A 19311-nucleotide genomic window follows, 5' to 3' on the forward strand; every position below is an offset into this window, starting at 1 on the left:
CTGGGTGGCTTCCTTTTTTCCTAAAACTATGAGACACATTTTGACTCTTATCTCAACCAATCCCTCAGAAGCATTTGAGCCTCTCCTTCCCGTTTACATTTTATGTAACTTTTTGAAATTATAATAAATCCCCATGGTTTAAAACCCCTGAAATATAAGAAGGTACAGTGAAAAAGTATCTTTTCTATCCCTGCCCATCTGCCCAGTTTCCATAACACACACACAATTAAAACACATACACAATGTACAAAGCCAATGCTATTAGTTTCCATATATTCTTCCAGAGTTGCTTTAATCAAATACAAGCACATAGAAACATACATTCTTACTGCCCTTTTTTGCACAAATGGTAACTTACTGTACTTACTGCTCTCAACCTTGCTTTTTCCAATAAACAATGTATCTAAGGAACTTCTACATCACTTCAGTTTCTTTCTTACAGCCACACAGTATTCCACTTGATAGATGTACGGAATTTCTTTAATTAGTCCCATATTATTGCACATTAGGTTGTTTCTAATCTTTTGCCATTATTAACAATACCAAAATGAGTAATCTTGAATGTGTTATTTTTCATGTGTGCAAATATATGTGTAGGATATATTTCCAGGAAGGGAATTGCTGGGCTAAAGGTTAATGCATTTGCAATTTTGATAAATGCTGCCAATTTGCCCTCCACAGGGGTCGCACCAATTTACTTTCCCTTCAGTTATATATAAAGTGCCTGTTTCCCCACAGGGGCTCTAACGAGTGAGTGTGTTATCAAACCTTTGGATTTTTGCCACTCTAATGGGTAAAAAATAATAATTTTAATTTGTTTCTCTTATGAACTACTTTTAGCATCTTTTCAGATATTTAAAATCCATTTGCATTTCTTTTTCTGTAAACTCCTGCCTGTTCATATCTCCTGTCTGTTTTTCTACTGGGATTTTTACAATTGATTTCTAGGGACTCTTTATATATTAAGGAAATTAGTCCTTTGACTATATTGTGAGTTGAAAATATTCTTGCCCAATTTTTCATTTGTCTCTTGACTTTACTCATGCTGTTTTAGGCCCCTGCAAAAGGTGTTTTTCATTTTAATTTATGGTCAAACTTTTAAGTCTTTTTCTTCTAAGACTTTGAGGCATAAAAATGTCTTTCCCATTCCAAAGTTATAAAGTTTACCTTATAAAGGCTTTATTTCTGGTGTCTTTATAGTTTCCTTGAGTACATATAAATCTTTTAGTTATTTAAAGTTTATTCTTTGATAGGGAAGGAGCTGTGGCTCCAACATCATTTCTCCTGAGATCCCCTCCCTCCTCCTTGGAACAAACCACCATTGGTTTCTATGACTCCATGCTCTCCTACTTCTCTGGAAACTGCTTCTCAGCCTATTTCACAGTCTTCTCTTCCTCCTCTACTTTGATTTTAAATGTTAGAGCTCAAAATTTAAGAGTCATTGGTCCTCTGCTCTTCTCACTCTCCTCTCTCTCTGTAAGTTTCATCCTGTTGAGGTTTTAATACTTCCAAGTTCACTTCCTGCAGGAGCTCCAGACCCTGACAACTATCTTCCCCGCTTGGACAAGCATCTCATATATAAGATGTTCAAGTTTGACCTCATCAAACCTGCACTTCCCCAGGCTGCCCCCAACTCAGAAAATAGTACCACCTGCTGGAAAATGGGGTCATGCTAGAAGCCAGGGAGTCACCTCTTCTCCACTTCTCTGTCCCTCTACATCCATCATCATCAAGACCTATCAACTCTATTTCCAAAATATATCTCAGATCCGTCCACTTCTTTCCATCTCCTCTACCACAATCTAGGACTCATCAACCTTTCACTTGGTCTATTTACACACCCTCCTGTGTGGCCTCCCTGTATCCACCCTTGCCACTGAGAGCTTTTGAAACGGCAAATTTGATCATGTCATTCAATATCAATTTCTCTCTTTTCTCTTTCTCACTAACAAAGCCCAGTGACTTGCTTTGACTAACTGAATGTGTTAGAAACAGTCATGTTCCAGTTCTCTCCTCGCACCCCCACCCAACACACACACACACACACACACACACACACACAGAGCTTTTTCAATAACTCTTAGGACAAAGTCAGAAACCCCTAGCAGAAGTAGTATGCAGAGCCCTGAGGGTAGAAACTCTACCCACAGCCAGGAAGGGTGTACTAAGGAGGTGACATTTGCATGTCCCTGAAAGAACAAATAGGCATGTGTTGAGTGAAAAAGGCTGGGGGATGTCTATCAGAGGAAAGAGTGCCCACAAAGGCTCAGAGTTGTAAATGAGCGCAAGAGGTGACCAGAAATTTGTCTTGTGCAACCAAAGTATTATTTGTGGTAACAAAAACAATAGAAATAATAAAGTGCAGCCTAGGAAATATAGTCAATAATATCGTAACAACTATGTATGGTGCCAGGCGGGTAATGGAAATATCAGTGTTTTCTTCACAATATACTTTGTGAAGTGTAGGACTGTCTAACCACTAGGCTGTATACGTGACACTACTACACAATAAAATGAATGTAAACTGTAATTGAAAAACTTTTTAAATGAAAAAAATAATAAAATCACATCCTCAAATTAAAAAAAACAAACATAGCAAATCAAGTTACAAAAAAAAAAAATCAACAGAAATAAGTCATCACTAGTTTTACGGAACACAGGGACTTCACACTATCGTAGGTTAGACGTAGAGCCCCCCGTAGAGCCTGAGATAGGAATCTCCGTGACAGTGACCTATTGGGAGGTGACTGAGGAGAAGGGGGGAAGGTCAGCAGCACGGGGCAGGGGAAGGAGCTGAGCGGGACGTGGTCCCAGCTGGAGTCAGCTGGAGTTCCATGGGGAGTCACAGAGTTGGTCTCCCCTTGAGACAAGGGGCCAGGCTTTCTAGACCATCCCCCACAGTCCCTCCTGGTTCATAGTTCCCACTTGGCAGAGGCCAGTTCTCCAGAGAAGGGGCAGCTGTGCACAGTTGCCCTGGCCTGGTGCAGGAAAACTGGGGAGGCACAACAGAAGCCACAGCACGCACCTCACGCGCCTCTCCGGACACCCTCGGGCCGGGTGTCACTCCTCCTATTGGACAGGAACCTGGAGGAACTTACATAAGGGCTCCTGGCTGGGATGTGGAAGAGCTGGGATTTGAAAGCAGATCTGCTGAGATCCCAGCCCAGTTCCTTTCTTTATATTCATCCCAAGGAGAGGGAGACTCTTCCCAGATCACATAACCAGGAAAGATGAGCCCTTGTAGCTCCTGGGCCGGGTCTGCTCCCAGCAGGGGAAGAGTTGATCTGATGGGCCAGAAGATGCTGATGGGTCAGAAACATGCCTGAGAACAGCATTAGTCTCAGACCACCCAGGCAAGTCTAGTACAAAAGAAATGCAATGTCCAGGGAGGGGGGAAAACACGATAATATGTGAAAGCTAAGGCAGCTATGCAGGAATTTTGTGGAGACTTGCAAAAAAACAAACAATGGGACATGAATTTGCAAAAGAACCTTCGAGCCCAAAAGATCTGGTTTGAAAGTTTTTAAAGGGACATAGTTGGCTGATATATATCCCGTTGGAACCTCTGTCTCAGCTGCAGTTTCTAAATGAAGAAGATGAGGTTTCTGGAAGAGCAGGTTTTCAACATGATGAAAATGGATGTTCTGGAAGCAAACATCTCCCAGAAATGGCTTCCAGCTTATGTCCAGAGCTTTGCACATAATAGGTGCCCAATAAACATTTGCTGAATGGGTAAACATTGTATTTAACTGTATTTACAAACGGCGTTTTATGCCATTTAGAGTATTTATCCTCTGAATCCTCTATCGGCTTCAAGACCTTCATTTTGCCCACATGTTTATGTCAACCCTTCAATAATTGGGGGCCATACATTTCCTGCAGTTGATGAGGCAACACACCACGATAGGGTGTTTGTGTGCAAATGTTGTGTGTGAGTTCAAGCAAGCACTCCAGGGAAAAGACTGGAAGGAAACATACAGAATTTATGCCATTAAGAACTAGAGGCCAGTGGAGCCCAAACAAACCACTGGGAAGTGTAGTTCCCAGAAGAATCTGTTTTTCTTCAGCAAAATCAGCACGAACAACATGCCACGTGTTTCCCGTATGTGCTAGTTGGTTAAAAGACCACAATACTTTGCACTCCTCCCATTAACAGGTGGAGTCTATTTGCCCATTCCTTGAATCTAGACTGGCCCTATGACTTGCATTGACCAACAGAATGCACTGGAAGTAGTTGAGTGCCCATTCTACACCTAGACGTCAAGGGATCTTGCAGCTTCTGCTCTTGCTGCTCTGAGAACCCTTCTCCTACTGTGTGAACAACCTCAGGCTAGCCTGCCAGAGGATAAGAAATCACCTGGAGTAGAAGTGAGTCCCCCATACTAATCAGCTTACAGCTGACCTGGAAGCTTCCTATTGTCACTTAAATGATCCTAGCCACAACAAGAACAGCCACCTGACTGAAACCAACCAAACTGCCAACCCATGGAATTATAAAGTAGGTAAATATTTATTCTTTTAAGAAACTAGGTTTTGGGGTGCCTATTATGCAGCAAAAGCTAACTGATACACTATAAGAAGTCTAGATTGTAATCACTAAATCTGTTCACATCAAGGTTGACTCATGCCACCAAGTGGACTTAGTCAATCTCAGGGTATCCTGGTGTCTCCTTTATAAAGTTCTAAATTAGGAAGAGTCTCTGAGTGATGGCACAGGAGGCTTGGGGAGATCCTTGTGAGTCTAACCACCTCATTCCACTGTTAGAAAAACTGAAGTCAGAGACGAGAAGCCACAGTCACTCATTACACAAATATTTCTTGAGTGCCTCCTATATGCCAGGCTTTGTGCTGCAATGGAGGACACACAGTGGAATAGAGAGACCAGATCCTGCCCCCATGGAAGTCACAGTCCAGGATGGAAATCAGGCATTAACCAAGTCATTACACAAGTAAGCAGACCACCACAAACAGTGACAAATGTCATGAATTAAAAGGACATGGTAGCATAAGAGAGACTCACAGGGAGGGGACCAAATTTGGATTTCAGGGTCAACCAAGAACTTTCTGAAGAGTGACATTTAGGCTGAAACAAGTTGGTGGCAGCTTTTGAGGTGGGAGTGGAGCTCTCCACATACACACCAAGATAATGTGTGCAGCGCTGAGTCCAGCTGTGCAGGTTCAGATCCCAGCTGTACTGCTCCCTGGATGAATCAATCAACATCCTCAAGCCTCAGTTGCCTGATCTTTAAAATGGGGTTAACAATAATGTCTACTACTCCTCAAGACTGTTGGGAGATCAGCCTGTGGTGAGGACCCTCCCTGGCATCCCAGCCTGCAGTGAGGACGCTCCCTGGCATTAGAGAATATAATGAGGATGCTCCCAGATGGAAAAACAACTTAATTTTCAGAGACGAGGCTCTCTGGAAAATCGGATTCCAGCTGACATCTGGGACTCCCAGGTGGCTGGGCCCCAGCCAGCCCAAGGTTAGACACCCCCCAACTCAGAAAGGACGGGGCACCTACCTGGCTGGTCGATAGAAGCTCTGGGTTTCCGTCACTCATCCCCACGTAGGCACTGTCACCATCAAACTGGAAGAGAGAGAGAGAGAGAAGCATCTGAATAAAGTGTTCTCAAGAAGCCCCAGGAGGAGAAGCCAGAGGAGGTCAGGGGACTGAATGTGCCGAGGGGAAAAGAGAAGCAGACGGAGCCCAGGATGCCAAGCTCCCATTCCAGCAGGGCTCCTTCCAGAGTGAAGGAGCAGCCCCGGTTCCCTGAGGATTAGCATCATCTATCACACTTAAGATAAAGCGAGGAAAATCCTTCTGCTCTCTATACCTCATCCATAGATGTGGCAGCCTGCCCTGTAAGATACTGAGCTCCCCAACCCTGGAAGTATGCAAATATCTCCCTTGGCCAAAATGACATTGTGCTATCAGCTAGAGTTGGAATTCCACGTGATGGAGGGAGACTGAGATCTCCAGAGCTCATGACAGCCTGCCCCAGATGTGCCCTTCAGGTCTTACCATCCTACATTGCTTTGCCCCCTCACATTTGCCCCTTAGGCCGCTGCTGGTCATAGGCAGTGAGGACTGTGGTAGAAACCATACACAGGAACTACAGTCCTATGTTCTGAGGAGCTGCCAAGTCTGGATTCAGGAAGATTTCTGTGCGAGAGGGAGCAGCTAAGTGGGAGAAGTGTGGGCTCTGGGGCCACTGGCTGCCCTTTGCCCTGAAATATCACCTTGAGCTGGTGGTGCAACTTCTGACAAAAATGAGGACAATGACAGTCCCCTCTCTATGGGCTGTTTTGCTGACACAAGTAGAGCACTGGGCTCGAATCCAGGTAGTTCCCTTCCCTAAGACAGGTGACTTGGGTCACGTCCCCTAGAAGCAGAGCCTGAGTCAGGAATCCAAATGCATGTGGTGCTAAGTGCTCTTTAGGGATAACCTCACAGGGAGGAGACACGCAGGAGGGCAGTGCAAGGAGCCAAGCAAGGATGTGATCTCCGCTGGACACTTGTTGCAGCCTGACCCCATGGGGCACTCTGGGCATGAGCATCAACTGCACCATAGAGTTAGTCCCATCATGAGGCAAGGGGCTGGCCTTTTGCAGCCCCACTGGCTGTGGGCTGCCCTTAGGAGACGGGAGAGTCATAATCTCAGCAGGATGGTCCCCGTGAGACCAAGGACAGCTCTCCAGAGAACTGCGCCAGCTGTGAGCCATTTGCAGCCAGAGCTCACGACAGATGGGAGATGGCTGTGCTAGCTAGTAAAGGGATCCGGGTGGGGCACCAATGGCAGCTGGCCATTTTAATTGAAAATTTTATTTTTTTATTAGATGATATGTACATGGTTCAAAATTCCCAAAGTACAAAAAGTAACAGAGTGAAAAACCCCTTCCCACCCCACCTCCCAGCCATCCATCGCCTCTCTCCAGAGGTGATCACTGCGTCTGCCAGCTCGCTTTATATTTTTCCTGAGATGGTCTGCATGTGTACATTTTATAGTCATGTTCTTTCAAGTGACAGCATATTATACACACTGATTTGCACTTAATTTTTCTCCTAGAGACACATCTGGGAAAGTCTTTTACATCAGAACTGAATTCTGTCTTCCGGTGCCTAGTATTCCGCAGGGCAGACGTAACATATACATGGACCTAGTTGAGCACACGGCGATCGCGTCATTCCTAGTGGTTCGCTATCCCAGCATTGCTCCCATGAACAGTTCCCTACGTCCATCACTTCGCAGCAGTATAGTTTACTGTGGGATTAGTCTGTGTAATCACTGGGTCCAGCTGTGTGTGCATTTGTAACTGATAGGCATCGTCAAGCAGCTCTCACGGAGGCTGTGAAAATCCACGCTCCCACCATCAGGCACAAGACGTCAGCTCATCCAGCCGCTCTTCGCTCAGGCTTTCCTCAGAGCCCGCTCGGATGCCAGCCTCCCACCTCTGTGGGCTCTGAGAGCCCATCAGCGCCACCACCATCCCCAGGTCCCTTGTCGCCCTGCTCTTCCTTGTTCGTGGCTCCATCACCCCTTTGACTTTCTAGCATCTATATTATTTACCAAGCTCGTTGCTTATAGTTGAATGCCCCCCCCCCACTAAAATGGAGGCTCCCAAGCACCTAAAATAGTGCCTGGCACACATGAGATACTCAATAAATGCTTGTGGGTGGGTGGATGGATGGATGGATGGATGGGTGGATGGATGAAACACGTTATCTTTACCAGGGAAGTCTTCCCATCAAAGGCACTGGAATTAGTGGTTACACCCAAATGCCGTCCCAGCACAGGGACAGGCAGAATCCTTCAGTGGCTGCTGAATTAGCAAAACAAAAGGCCCTGTCATGCCTAGGATCTGGGCACTGACTCCAAATGCAGGGCTCCATCTACCACACTGCATACAGAGCTCATGCTCCAAGGCCCTGCTTGGAGACCACCTCCTCCAGGAGGCCTGCCATGCTGTCACCTCCTCTGGCTTACAACATAGATTGTCTCCATGTCTGTCTTCTGTCCCTGTGTGGGAGCAACACAGAGGCTAGAACAGTATCGTGGTCATCTCCAAATCCCCCAGCGCCTGACACAGGCTGGCATCAGAAATGGGACTATGACATGGGCAGGGCGGGGAGCTTTCAACAAAAGCTCCTGGGTACTATGTGATGTGTCACCATGGCCATGCATTACTTTGATAAAAGTGAAACTTTTCTTAAAACACACATAAGTATGTTCTAAAAGAAAGAATGATCGATTAGAAATGGAGGGGATGAAGTTTAACCAGGTATTTGAAGCAGCGGATAAAGCAATAGTAATCGAACAGCATGCTACGGGCTAAAACTATGGGAGCAGGTGTCAAAGGAGAGGGAAAGATGTCCCCCAAAGTCCTGTGTCATAGCCCACTCATTAAATGCTGGCTAGAACAGAACCGCCGTGAAAGGTGGGCCCTGCCTGCTTGCCCTCCATGCACAGGGCAGGCACTCAGCAGATACCTGGAGGATGCATGGTAATGCATCTCACCCGCCCTGAAAATACAGGCCTCACAACCCAAAGAAGCCGGTATTATTTTCCCCGTTTAAAACAGAGGAAACGGCTGAGGGGATGAGCAGTTGCCCGGACGGCACAGAGGCAGAGGGCAGACTTCGAAGGTCTTTTTGCCTCCTCGGCTTGCCCTCCTGGCTGTGGGTTCCGACAGCAGGGGTCAGGCTCTGCTGCACCCCACACCATATAACCAATGCTTAGCTCGGCCCTGGCACATGACAAGTGTTTAATGAGTGTGTTAGTGGTTCAGGGAGGGAGGTCTTACCCGCAGTGAGCAGTGGGGAATGGCATTGGGAATGTGAGCAAAAGAGACCCTGGATTTTGATCTGCGTGTGCTGGGGGTAGGGAGGGGGTCTCGCAGTGGGTCTCCCCGATGTCACCAGAGCCTACCTCAAGTGGGCTTATTCATTCACTCATCTGTTCCACCGAGAAAGAGGTGCCATGTGCGGGAGTCAAACTTGCTTCCTGCTTTCAAGGGGGACCTGAGGAGTTGGTGGCAGGTCTCCAGGCAGGGCCCGGGTCAGCCTCTGTTCAGTTACACCCTCCCTCCCCCAGGGTGCCTGGCACAGGTCTTGGGAGCACACTGGACTCGGGACCTGGCTACTGAGCAGCCATGAACAGAGCCCCTGAGGTGGTGGGGGCATCTGTTCTCTGTTTACCTCTGCCTAGGGTTCCACTGAACCAGAGCCCTTGGAGGGGGTAAGAAAGGAGGGAGAGAGGGGGACCCTGAGGGCTTCCAGGCTTCCCCTGGCTTAGCCTCCAAGACACTAAGACCTGGGGCTTCCCCCTCGGCCCTCCTCTTGAAGGGCCATTTCTAGAGGGAAGAACTTACAAACCAAGGGGAGATGTCACTAAGCCAGCCTCTGTGCTCAGGCACAGCGGGGCCACCACCTCCTGTGTGCACACAGACCAGATGGAAACACCCACATCTACACCCACCACACAGTGAATGCTCAGGGTGTGTGACCACAAAGGTATACAACATATGCAGCATGCCCAAGCACAGTTACCACATATGTACCACAAACCAGTGGGGGCCCTTGTCACACACAACACAGCGTTCAACACAGCACTTAGTCACACATGTACCACATCCATGGTTACACAAACCAACACAAACAGGTGTGTCCACAGCACAAGCATGAGTGTGCACATACTGTAGACCCTTTATGGGCCTGGGTACACAATACCCACAGCAAGCACACGTGGAAAAGAGGGGAGGCCCAGGTTTGTGCAAATACACCACCTGCAACTGTATAAATGTAACTCACATGGATGTGCACTCAAACATGTACAGCATGAGCATGTAGAGACACATACAGCAAAGGTACACATGAACTTAAATTCTGTGCATGGCTCACCACTCATCATCCCCTCAGTCAAAAATCTCTTTTCACACCACACAACCTTCCGTGTGATTTAAAATGTGAAAAGAAAAATGTAGGGGAAACAAGGGCCTAAGAATTTCCATGAAACGCCAGAACATCCTCTTACCACCGACTGGAATAGATTAATTTTCCCCATTTCATATTCTAATTCTAATTCCTTTTCCCATCACCATCTTCAGTCCTCATTACAGCTGGAAGATTGTTCTGCAAAAGCCAGGCCTTCATCTTCCTTTCCCAAGAGTTTTGTCATGGAAATGAGTTTTGGAATCTGAAAGAACCCACATTTTTGCAAACATCGAATGTGTGGGGATAACCCTTTCATGACGGCCACCAGGAACCCAGTTCACAGAGGCTTCTAAAGGGGCTGTCTCTCTCCACGCTGTGTGGTCCCCTTGGCCAGAGGGGCTCCTGGGCCCCTATTCCAACAGCCCCCCCAAACCTAGATTTCTAAAAAAATCTTTAAGGTAGCTTAGCAAATAGGCAGCCAAATGTATTTTATCTTGTATCACATATCAATTTAGACTAACCACATTTCAGGTGCTCAAAATTTGCATGTGGCTGGTAGTTACCATAAAGTTACCATAGTAGGAATAGGTAAAATGAGTGAATGCATGGTTGGTAGATATATGAGTGGGATGGAGGGAGGGAGGGAGGGAGGGAGGGAGGGAGGGAGGGAGGGAGGAAGGGAGGGAGGGAGGGAGGGAGGGATGAATGGGTAGATGGGTCGGAGGGGAAGATGAGTGGTTTGGGAAATGAATGGGAGGGACCGGCCAGTAGGTGGATAAACAGATGACACCATGGCTGGATAGATGGAATCAGAAGGTGAGACGGGTAGGTGGAATAAAGGGTGGATGGGCAGATGAATGGTTGGGATATGTGGACTGCATTGTTGGGATTAGAGGGATTAACAGATGGGTGGATGAGATGGGATGGCTGGGTGAGTATGAAGAGATAGGTGGGTGGGAATATGATTGGAGACGCTCGGGAGAATAAAACGTTCCTATTCTCCAAGCCTGAGAAAGGAAGACAGGCCATTCTTTGTCCATAGTCCCAATACAGTAACAAGCAGCCACAAAACTTGTGTGAAGCCCGTTCCATTTGGTCAGTGAGAGCTTGGGATTCACCCAGCCTCTGAAAGTCAAGTGATCAGTAACAGTCTTACTCCAATAGCTACATGTCCATGGCCGGGGGTCAGCCAGTCTCAGAACCTCCTGCTTCTGAAAGTCCTCCCATTCCAGGACTCTGTGCTTCCCCAAACCCTACAAAGATCAGCTCTTGCTTGCTTTGGAGAGACCAGCTTTGCAAAGTACAGCAATGAATTCAGCACCTTGTTTCAGATATCGAGTGATGGCCTCTTCTTCGACCAATGTGACCATGGCAGGATAAGGTTATCACAGGGGAGTGGAAGCGGGGGGGGGGGGGGGGGGGGGCGGGTGTCTTTCAGAAGAGGTATCCGAGAAAGGCAGCTTGGAAGCTCCATGATGAAGCTTGGCGGACACCCAGGAGTTGGCCAGGTGAAGAGCAGGGAACATGATGTCCAAGGCTGATGTGAGCACAGGCCAGTGAGCACCTACTGAATACCAGACCTTATCCCAGAGCTGTGACTGGCCGTCTCATGGAACCCTCCCAGATCCCAAGGTTGCATGACCATCCCCATTGTAGAGGTGAGCAAGTCAAGGCTCAGGGTGGTTGGGGAGCTTGCTCAAAGTCCGTCCGTTATGAACCTGGCCTTGACCCCAAGTATGAAAGCAACAGTTGTTCTGTAGAAGCTGCTGCCCCTCCCCTTTGCACAGAGACACAGATCAAAGCCCAAGAATGCACAGCCTTCAGCCCAGCCAGTCACAGACCCTGAGAGAGGAGCCTCATAAAGATCTAAAGAGGAAACAATCAAAGCCGCATACACTGCTCCCTCTAGCCCCCACACAGGGCTGTGAGAACATTCGTTCTGCACGGATAAAACGTGGTTCAAAAGATAGAGGCAGCGAACGTAGCAGCTGCACGCTGGGCCCTGCTGAGAGTGCGGTTTTAGGTGGAAATCTCACAGAGAGATAGGTATCAGGACCGGGAGAGGCTGAGGGAGGGGGACAGAGAGGCACTGCACAAATGAAATGGGACAGGGATAGAGCCCCAGGCTCAAACTCTGACCAGGCCCTGTGTGCTCCACTCCAGGCCCACCACCCCCTGAGAAAGATGACAGCACAGTGGTTATAAACATGGGCTGTGTTGCCAGGCTACCTGGGTTCAAATCCCTGGCTTGCTTTTCAAGCAGTGAGACTTTTTAGCTAAGCTACTGTGCCTCAGTTTTCTCGTCTGGAAAATGGGCATAACTATCATTTGGATTAAATACAATAATATGCAGAAAGTGCTTAGAACATTTCCTGGTACAGAGAAGGCACTTAATAATTATTAGCTATTACTTATGTTATTATTTAATCCTCTCACAAGAACCCTATGAGGGTACTATAATTGCCTGTCTTGAGTAGATGAAGAAACTGAGTGGGGCTTCATGCAAACTTTTAAGGTCCTAAGCATGGGAAAGACCGCCAATGCCTCTATCTGCCCTATATAATTTGAAATAAAATTCATAAATTAAAATCTTCATAAGACAGCCCAACTGAGGACTGATGATGACTTCATGATTTCTTCTTGAAATATCAATTTCTCTCCAAAAAAAGGTTTTCTCTTTATTGGTGGTCTTGCTTTGCCAGATATAACACACATTCTTATTCTGCCTGCTGAGAAATACAATCCAGTGTGACAACTAAGGCCCAGAGAGCTTAGGGGTTCTGCCCAAGGCCACACAGCCAGGACGTGCTCAAGCTGAGTCTGCGGTCCAGGCTGCTGGTCCCTCAAAATCCTACACTGGCTTCTCACTCCTACCATTGCGAGCTGGTGACCTCACAATTCTGAGCCTGGGGCCTTGTGTACCAGTGAGGGGGACAATGTTTTGGGTGTAGCCTGCCAGAGGGGCAGGTAGTGTGCCTTGTGAGCAAGCCCAGTGCTGTGGCCACTGCAGGACCCTCTTCCCCATTGCTGAGAAGAGCTGGCTTGAATGGTGCTGCTTGTTTTAGTCAATAAAAAACATTCAGAGGTAGTGTAAACGCCAGTGATCACTACAGCTTCAGTGGCAGAGTGCTACCAGGCATCTGGATCCTCCGGGATGTGGGAATCACTGCCCCCAGATTACAGATGAGGAAGCAGAGCCCTCCCACCTGGCTCCGACCATATCATGCCCCTTCTAGACCTGCGCTGTCCAGTATGGTGGCCACCAGACACATGTGGCCGTTAGAACATGGCTAGTCCAAATTGACATGTGTTTAAGTATAAAATAGACATTGGTCTCAAAAACTAATTACAATAAAAAATTTTTTAAGTGTAAAATGCCTCATTAATATATTTTTATTGATTATATGCTGAAATAAGATTTTGGATATATGGGGTTAACTAAAATATATTAATAAAATGAATTTCACCTCTTTCTTTTTACATTTTTTAATGTGGATACTAGAGAATTTAAAGTTGCATGTATCATTTGCATTATATTTCTACTAGACTATGCTGATTGAGATGCCGTCCCAGCCGCCCTCAGCTCCAGCCCAGAACCTTGGAGACAGAGGAGTCCATATCAGCAGTAGCTGAATCCAATTCACCTGATAGATATGGGGAAACTGAGGCCCACGGAGGGTGAGTGACTTGTTTAAGGCAAGAGTCTGGTAGAGGCATTCACTCATTCAATAAATGTTTATTGAGTTCTAGGTGCTGGGATACAGCAGAGAGAAAAATAGGGAGCCACAACCCAGCCCAGGGGTGACATGCTGATGATGTAGGCTTCCTAGCCTGGCCAAGTCCCCCTGGGACCAGAGCAGCTGGATTTGGCACCAACCTCTCTCTCCCCACAGTCAGCCCAATCACAGAGCTCACAGACTACAGACAGGAGCTCTAGCCCCAGCCCAGAGCAGATACACCAAAAAGACCATTGGTGAGTCCCACCGCAGGGCATTATCCAGTGGCAGCTGCCAAGAGGACCTGATGGGCAGGATTGCCCAGTGGGCATAGTATGGTCGACTTGCATGCCTGTGTTTCTACCACTGGTGGTAGCTAACACACTGTCCACATTATCGCAGATTTATGGCAAAAATTATCCTCTCTCTCAGTTCCATTTAAAGCCATTTGGAGCTCTCTCCCATCCCCGATTATAAATCTAATTGCACATTCCAAACAGACAAGCGCTCATTAAGCTTTAATTATGCACATGTTGTTTTCAACAAACATTTTCATTTGGCCCACTGAGGGGGAATGGTTCCAAGGGGGCTGCAGACGCTGCCTGCGGCTGGAGGGAGCTGGGGCCTGCGAAGTGGGTCAAGGCGTGGTCAGGTGAGGCATCCAAGGGCAGAGCCAGGACCCCATAGGATTCGGCTCATGACTTTCATGACCTTCCACCACCAAACTTCTGCTGCAAGAGATGCCAGTGTGTGTGTGTTCTCAGCTCGTTCCACCTGCACCTCCAGTCTGTCCAGAGTCTCATCTAAGCTGGCACTAGTGGGCGTCTCGGGGTGGGGAGGAGAGAAGACAGGGACCTACACTCCCACCCCACCTGGGAGCTGGCTTCGTCAAGGCCTTAGGGCTTTTCCCTGCTCCCACCTTCCCCCACCTGTCCCCTCCCCCTTCCCCCCACTACAGCTGAAGCCATCTTTCCTCAGAACAATCTTCCATTCCCTCATTCATTCACTCATTTATTCCACAACTATTTACTGAGCATAGAGTTGATCAGGCAATGGGGGGGGGGGGGAGATCACAGCAGAGAAGGCCCCTGTCTAGTTCTGCCCAGGTCCCTCTCCTTCAAGCCTCAACTCCCCACTGAGGAAAAAGTCCAAATTCTTTATTGTAGCATTCAAAGCACTTGAGAGCCAGACCCCTGCCAACTTGACCATCCAGGCTGGCCTCCTATGCCTCTCAGCCCCCTTACCTGCTCTGCCTTTCTGAGATGTTTCGAGATCCCTGCATGGACCCCACACCCCCACATGTTTGGGCCTCTACAGCTCTGTACCCTCCACCTGAACCTCCCTTCTCTTTCTTTTCCTTGCAGTTAACTTCCACTCACTCCCAGGCTGTCCTCCAGGAAACCACCGCTGACACCCAATTGCAGACCAGAGGGGCTGCCCCTCTGCTTGGGACCATCTACAAAAGCATTTACTGGACCATAACACCACAACCAGCTGCCCCATGTCCACTTCTAAGACAGCCTGTCCCACTATTTCCCCAAAGGACCATCCCCCAAAAGTTGACAAGAGGCCCTTGCTCAGTATGTGGCCTTAAACAAGGCCTTCCTCTCTCTGGGCCTCAGTTTCCTCATTTGTTTGTGGACAGGTTGAATGTGCAAGGCTCTCTGGGCCCCTCAGCAATTCAATCAGTTTAAAGTTTTGTGGGTTTTCCAGGAGCTAGACCTTCTTCTTCCCATTTGAACAGTGAGAGGTCCACAACCTGCCTTCAAACATCCACCCAGGACCCTCCAGAGCAGAGGGAGCTCGCCAAGGCATGTCTATCATGCGTAAATTGCACACACCCAGAGATGGGGGCACAGGGATAGTGCAGAACCCTAAGGCTACTCCTCAAACACTTCTGGAAATACAAGCAAGTGAAAGGAACAGGTGTTTTTAAATGAATATCAAGATCCATTCAGCATCTGATGGTTACCTGTAGTTTTAGGGCAGGTCCCGGGAAACACGCTCTGAGAGTGAGGCAGAAAGTTCACTGGGGAGCCCTACAGAATAGTGAGAAAGCAGGGCTGGGCAGAGGGATAAATTGAACTGTGAGAAGCTCACGCCCAAAGCCTCAGCCTGTCCGGAGCCTGGAGCTGGGATGGCTCTGCAAAGATGTCCCAAATTGAGGCAGGGAGCTGAGCCATTGCATTCCCAAGTGGGCAGTCATTGGATCCAGGCTGTCCCAGGGGATGGTGACTGATAACCTTGGGCAAGGGCCCCTCCTTCCACCAAAGGCAATGCCCAGAGAGAGACTCACCTGTGAGCTGGCGACAGCCAACGTTCTCAACAGCTGGCAAAATGAGTGTCTCCATCAGAAAGAGATCTGGGTGACTTGTTACAGCATCCCCTATAGCTATGACCATTTTTTAAAACTTGGACAACATTTACATAGCGCTTACTATATGCCAGGCATTCTTTTAATTGATTTACAAATTTTAACTCATGTAATCCTCACAACAACCCTATGAGATAAATTATACTCCTAAGGCTCCCATTTTACAGATGAGGAAACTGAGGGCACACAAGGTTAAGTGGCTTGCCCAAGGTCACACAGCTAGTAAGTGATGGAGTCAGGATTCAAACTCAGGAACTCAGGCTCCAGAGCCCAGGCTCTAACCATGAGGCTATGCCACTCCTGTGGTCTTGCCCTGCCACCTCACAAAGACACAGCGCTGTCCACTTCCAGCCTCCTCCCCAGAGGCTGAGCCGTGGTCCACGGTCAGCGGTCAGCACCTCAGGTCGCTCGGCACTGCCTGTAGTTGTGCTGACAATTATCTATCATCCGAGCAGTTGGGAACAAGTCCCAAAACAGATCCTTGCCAAAGACAATTAACTAACAGCCACATGAGCATAAGTCGGGGGGACTGTGGCGAGGGGGGTGGGGGTGAGTGTGGCTGGGACAATGAGCGGCAGATGATCTGGAAGATATTTTCTCCCCAGCGCTACAAAACAAGCCGCAATCATGCCACAAAGGGCTTGTATTGTTGGAAGGGAAATATGTCAACGACAGCGTTCAATTGTGGGGCGGTTAAAAAAAGAAAAGAAAAAAAGCCTTTTGAAAGTGTAATTTGACCTAGAAAGGTTTTCTAGGTCATCTGAACTTGGCACTTTTGCATCTAACCCCAAAACCTAACACAGACAAAGTACCACGTTCACTTCCTTCTGTCAGTACCAGATAACACAGGAAATGATATTTGTAAACACTGCGGCTGTGTACTTAAGTGCTGTATTAAAATCAGCCTTGGCCTGGGAGCCTAGAGAACGCCGGGGCAGTGCCGTTCCGGAGGCTCACAGACCTGGGCTCACGCCGACTCCGCACTCACAGGCGCGTGGCGCTGCCGGGGTTCCACCTCTCTGCTGCCCAGACTCCTCTCCTGTAAGAAGGGGCTCGAACTGCCGGGAGCGTGGGCACACGGAGGTGCCCTAGGAAGGCTGGTCCCCCTTTCATCCCAGCTGCCCTCTGCTCTTAACTCTCGAACCCCTCTGCCCAGGCCTGTGCTCTCCCTGGGGAACCGGCAGCACAGGAGCCAGGAGGGCGGGGGGGGGGGGGGGGGGGCTCTGTTCTAATAGACCTTTTCTCTCCAGAAAGCAGAGAACAAACCGTGCTCCAAGGCAGAGCAGCTGCCAATGAGTTCTAATTCATCTTTACTATGGAGCCTCCAAGTGTAAGATAAATCACAGGGACTCAGGCTGATAAGGCCTCAGACACCTTCTCATGATCCCACTGGGGAAACTGAGGCCAGGGCTTGTAGATGGCCCACAGTTATTGGCAATAGCATGCCAAGGGTTACAACTACCAAATCCCTGAGCCTGTGCGTCCAGAAGGAGTCAGATTTAACCCAAGGATGTAGGGACCATCCCTACCTTCACTAAGCCCTGACCTAACCACCTATGATGTACCCGGCCACCTGTCAGTCTCTGAAGGGACCAGGGACATAGATCAGATCCCCAGGGAGGCTTGGGGTCCAATGGGAGTACTGGCATGAGCACTGATGCCCCCCGGGGGCGCAAGGTACTAGGTGGAGATGGGCCAGATGAGAGTAGGTGATGCACACCTCTCAGGTGGAGGGACCAGAGGGAGCAAAGGCGAGGCAGCTGGGAGAATGAAAAAGTGTGTGTGTGTATGTGGGGGGGGGGCTGTCTAGAAATCATTGAAGTGGGGCTATAGTGCAGGGTGGACAAAAATCAACATTCACTGAAAAACAACAAACGGTGAGAGTTCGAAGCAGTATTTCTAAAAGAAGAGTCACGGTGGGGCGCCTAGTTTGGCCAGAGAGAAAATCATTCGGTGAAGCAACAATTAAATCATTAAAGCCATGTGGCAGCGACATCGAAGGAGAACTTTAAGTGAATGCAACAGAAGGGAAAGTGCAGAATTAGACCCCACTATGCCTGGAAACACACTGTGGTTAAGGAGGGCGCTTACCATATGCCCAGTACCGAGTGACGCGCTTTACATCCGATATTTCACTCGGTCTTTGCCACAAGCCTGTGAGGGAGACATTATGATCCCGTTTAATAGAGGAGAAAAGCTCGGTTCAAGCAATGTGCTCAAGGATCGCACGGCGAGAAAGTGGCAAAGCCGCAATCTTAACTGTGCAAGCTCACACTCACACGACTACCCTATTTTGTCTCTCTTTTTGGAAACAAAGAGACAAAGACCAATTATTTAATAAACAGAATGGGAGAACAGGGTTAGCCTGTTCCTATTTAGGAACACTGAACTCGATATCCACTGCAAGCCGCCCACCAAAATGTACTCAAAACAGATTGAAGAGTTAAGTATAAAAAGTCATGTTTTAGGGAAATATCAGAAAACAGAACAGAATGTTTATCAGATGTGCAGCGGCGGGATAACTTCCTCGGCCCTCGAAGCAATCACGGAGGCAGGGAGATTGACAGATTCAAATATACACGCATTAATATCTTCTGGGGAAGGAAGCATAATAAAACCAAAATGAAAAGGACATCAGGCTAAGAAAATAGCACCAACTATGAGACAGTTAATATATACGGTGTAGAAATGGCTCAGTCAAATTAAAGAGACAGCAAGATGCCAAAAGACACAAAGACACGGCACACAAGCAGGAAAGTCACACAGGAGGCAATCTACCCGGAGACAAATGCACAGAAAAAAACATACGCTTGATTCAATGACAACGGGGGAAATGTACATAAAACACACATATTATAATGAAACTGATATTTCCTACCACTGCTGTCAGTGAAAACAGTTTCTAGTCTACTTTGAAACAATATGGGGGCGATCTCCCCATTCCACCCCCTCATCCCCCACCCTGTACCGAGAGCCAGCCAAAGTAAGGTAGGCAGGGACCCAAGACCCCCGCCTACTGCCTCAGGGGTCACCCCTTCACCACACCGCCCATTAAGCAAGACTGTCCACTCAGTCTTGCTTACAACAGCCTTCTGTTCTGAGTGCTGGGGAGGGTACCAGCGACGGAAGGGACATAGTCTTTGTCTTCCTGAAGCTATGGCGTAGTGAGGGGAACAGGATTAAAGTATGCATGGTAAGAATAATGGGAACCAGAGTGCATGGGAGCCTACAGGCTGCTCAGAGGAGGTGGGTGGCTTCCAAGCAGATCTACCTGCTGGCGGAACAGAA

General features: G+C 48.1%; 1 protein-coding gene across 6 annotated transcripts in view; it reads right to left on the reverse strand.

The window, feature by feature from the left end:
- The window catches only part of TOX2 (TOX high mobility group box family member 2), a 103379-nt gene that overhangs the window by 54286 nt on the left and 29782 nt on the right, over nt 1-19311 (reverse strand). For all 6 annotated transcript variants that reach the window (XM_081148864.1, XM_081148865.1, XM_081148866.1 and 3 more), the window contains exon 2: nt 5524-5589. In XM_081148864.1, the coding sequence (XP_081004990.1) occupies nt 5524-5589 (66 nt within the window). The remainder of the gene's footprint in view (nt 1-5523; nt 5590-19311) is intronic.

The sequence above is a fragment of the Miniopterus schreibersii genome (assembly GCF_964146895.1).
Source record: "Miniopterus schreibersii genome assembly, chromosome: 10".
Lineage (NCBI taxonomy): Eukaryota > Metazoa > Chordata > Mammalia > Chiroptera > Miniopteridae > Miniopterus > Miniopterus schreibersii.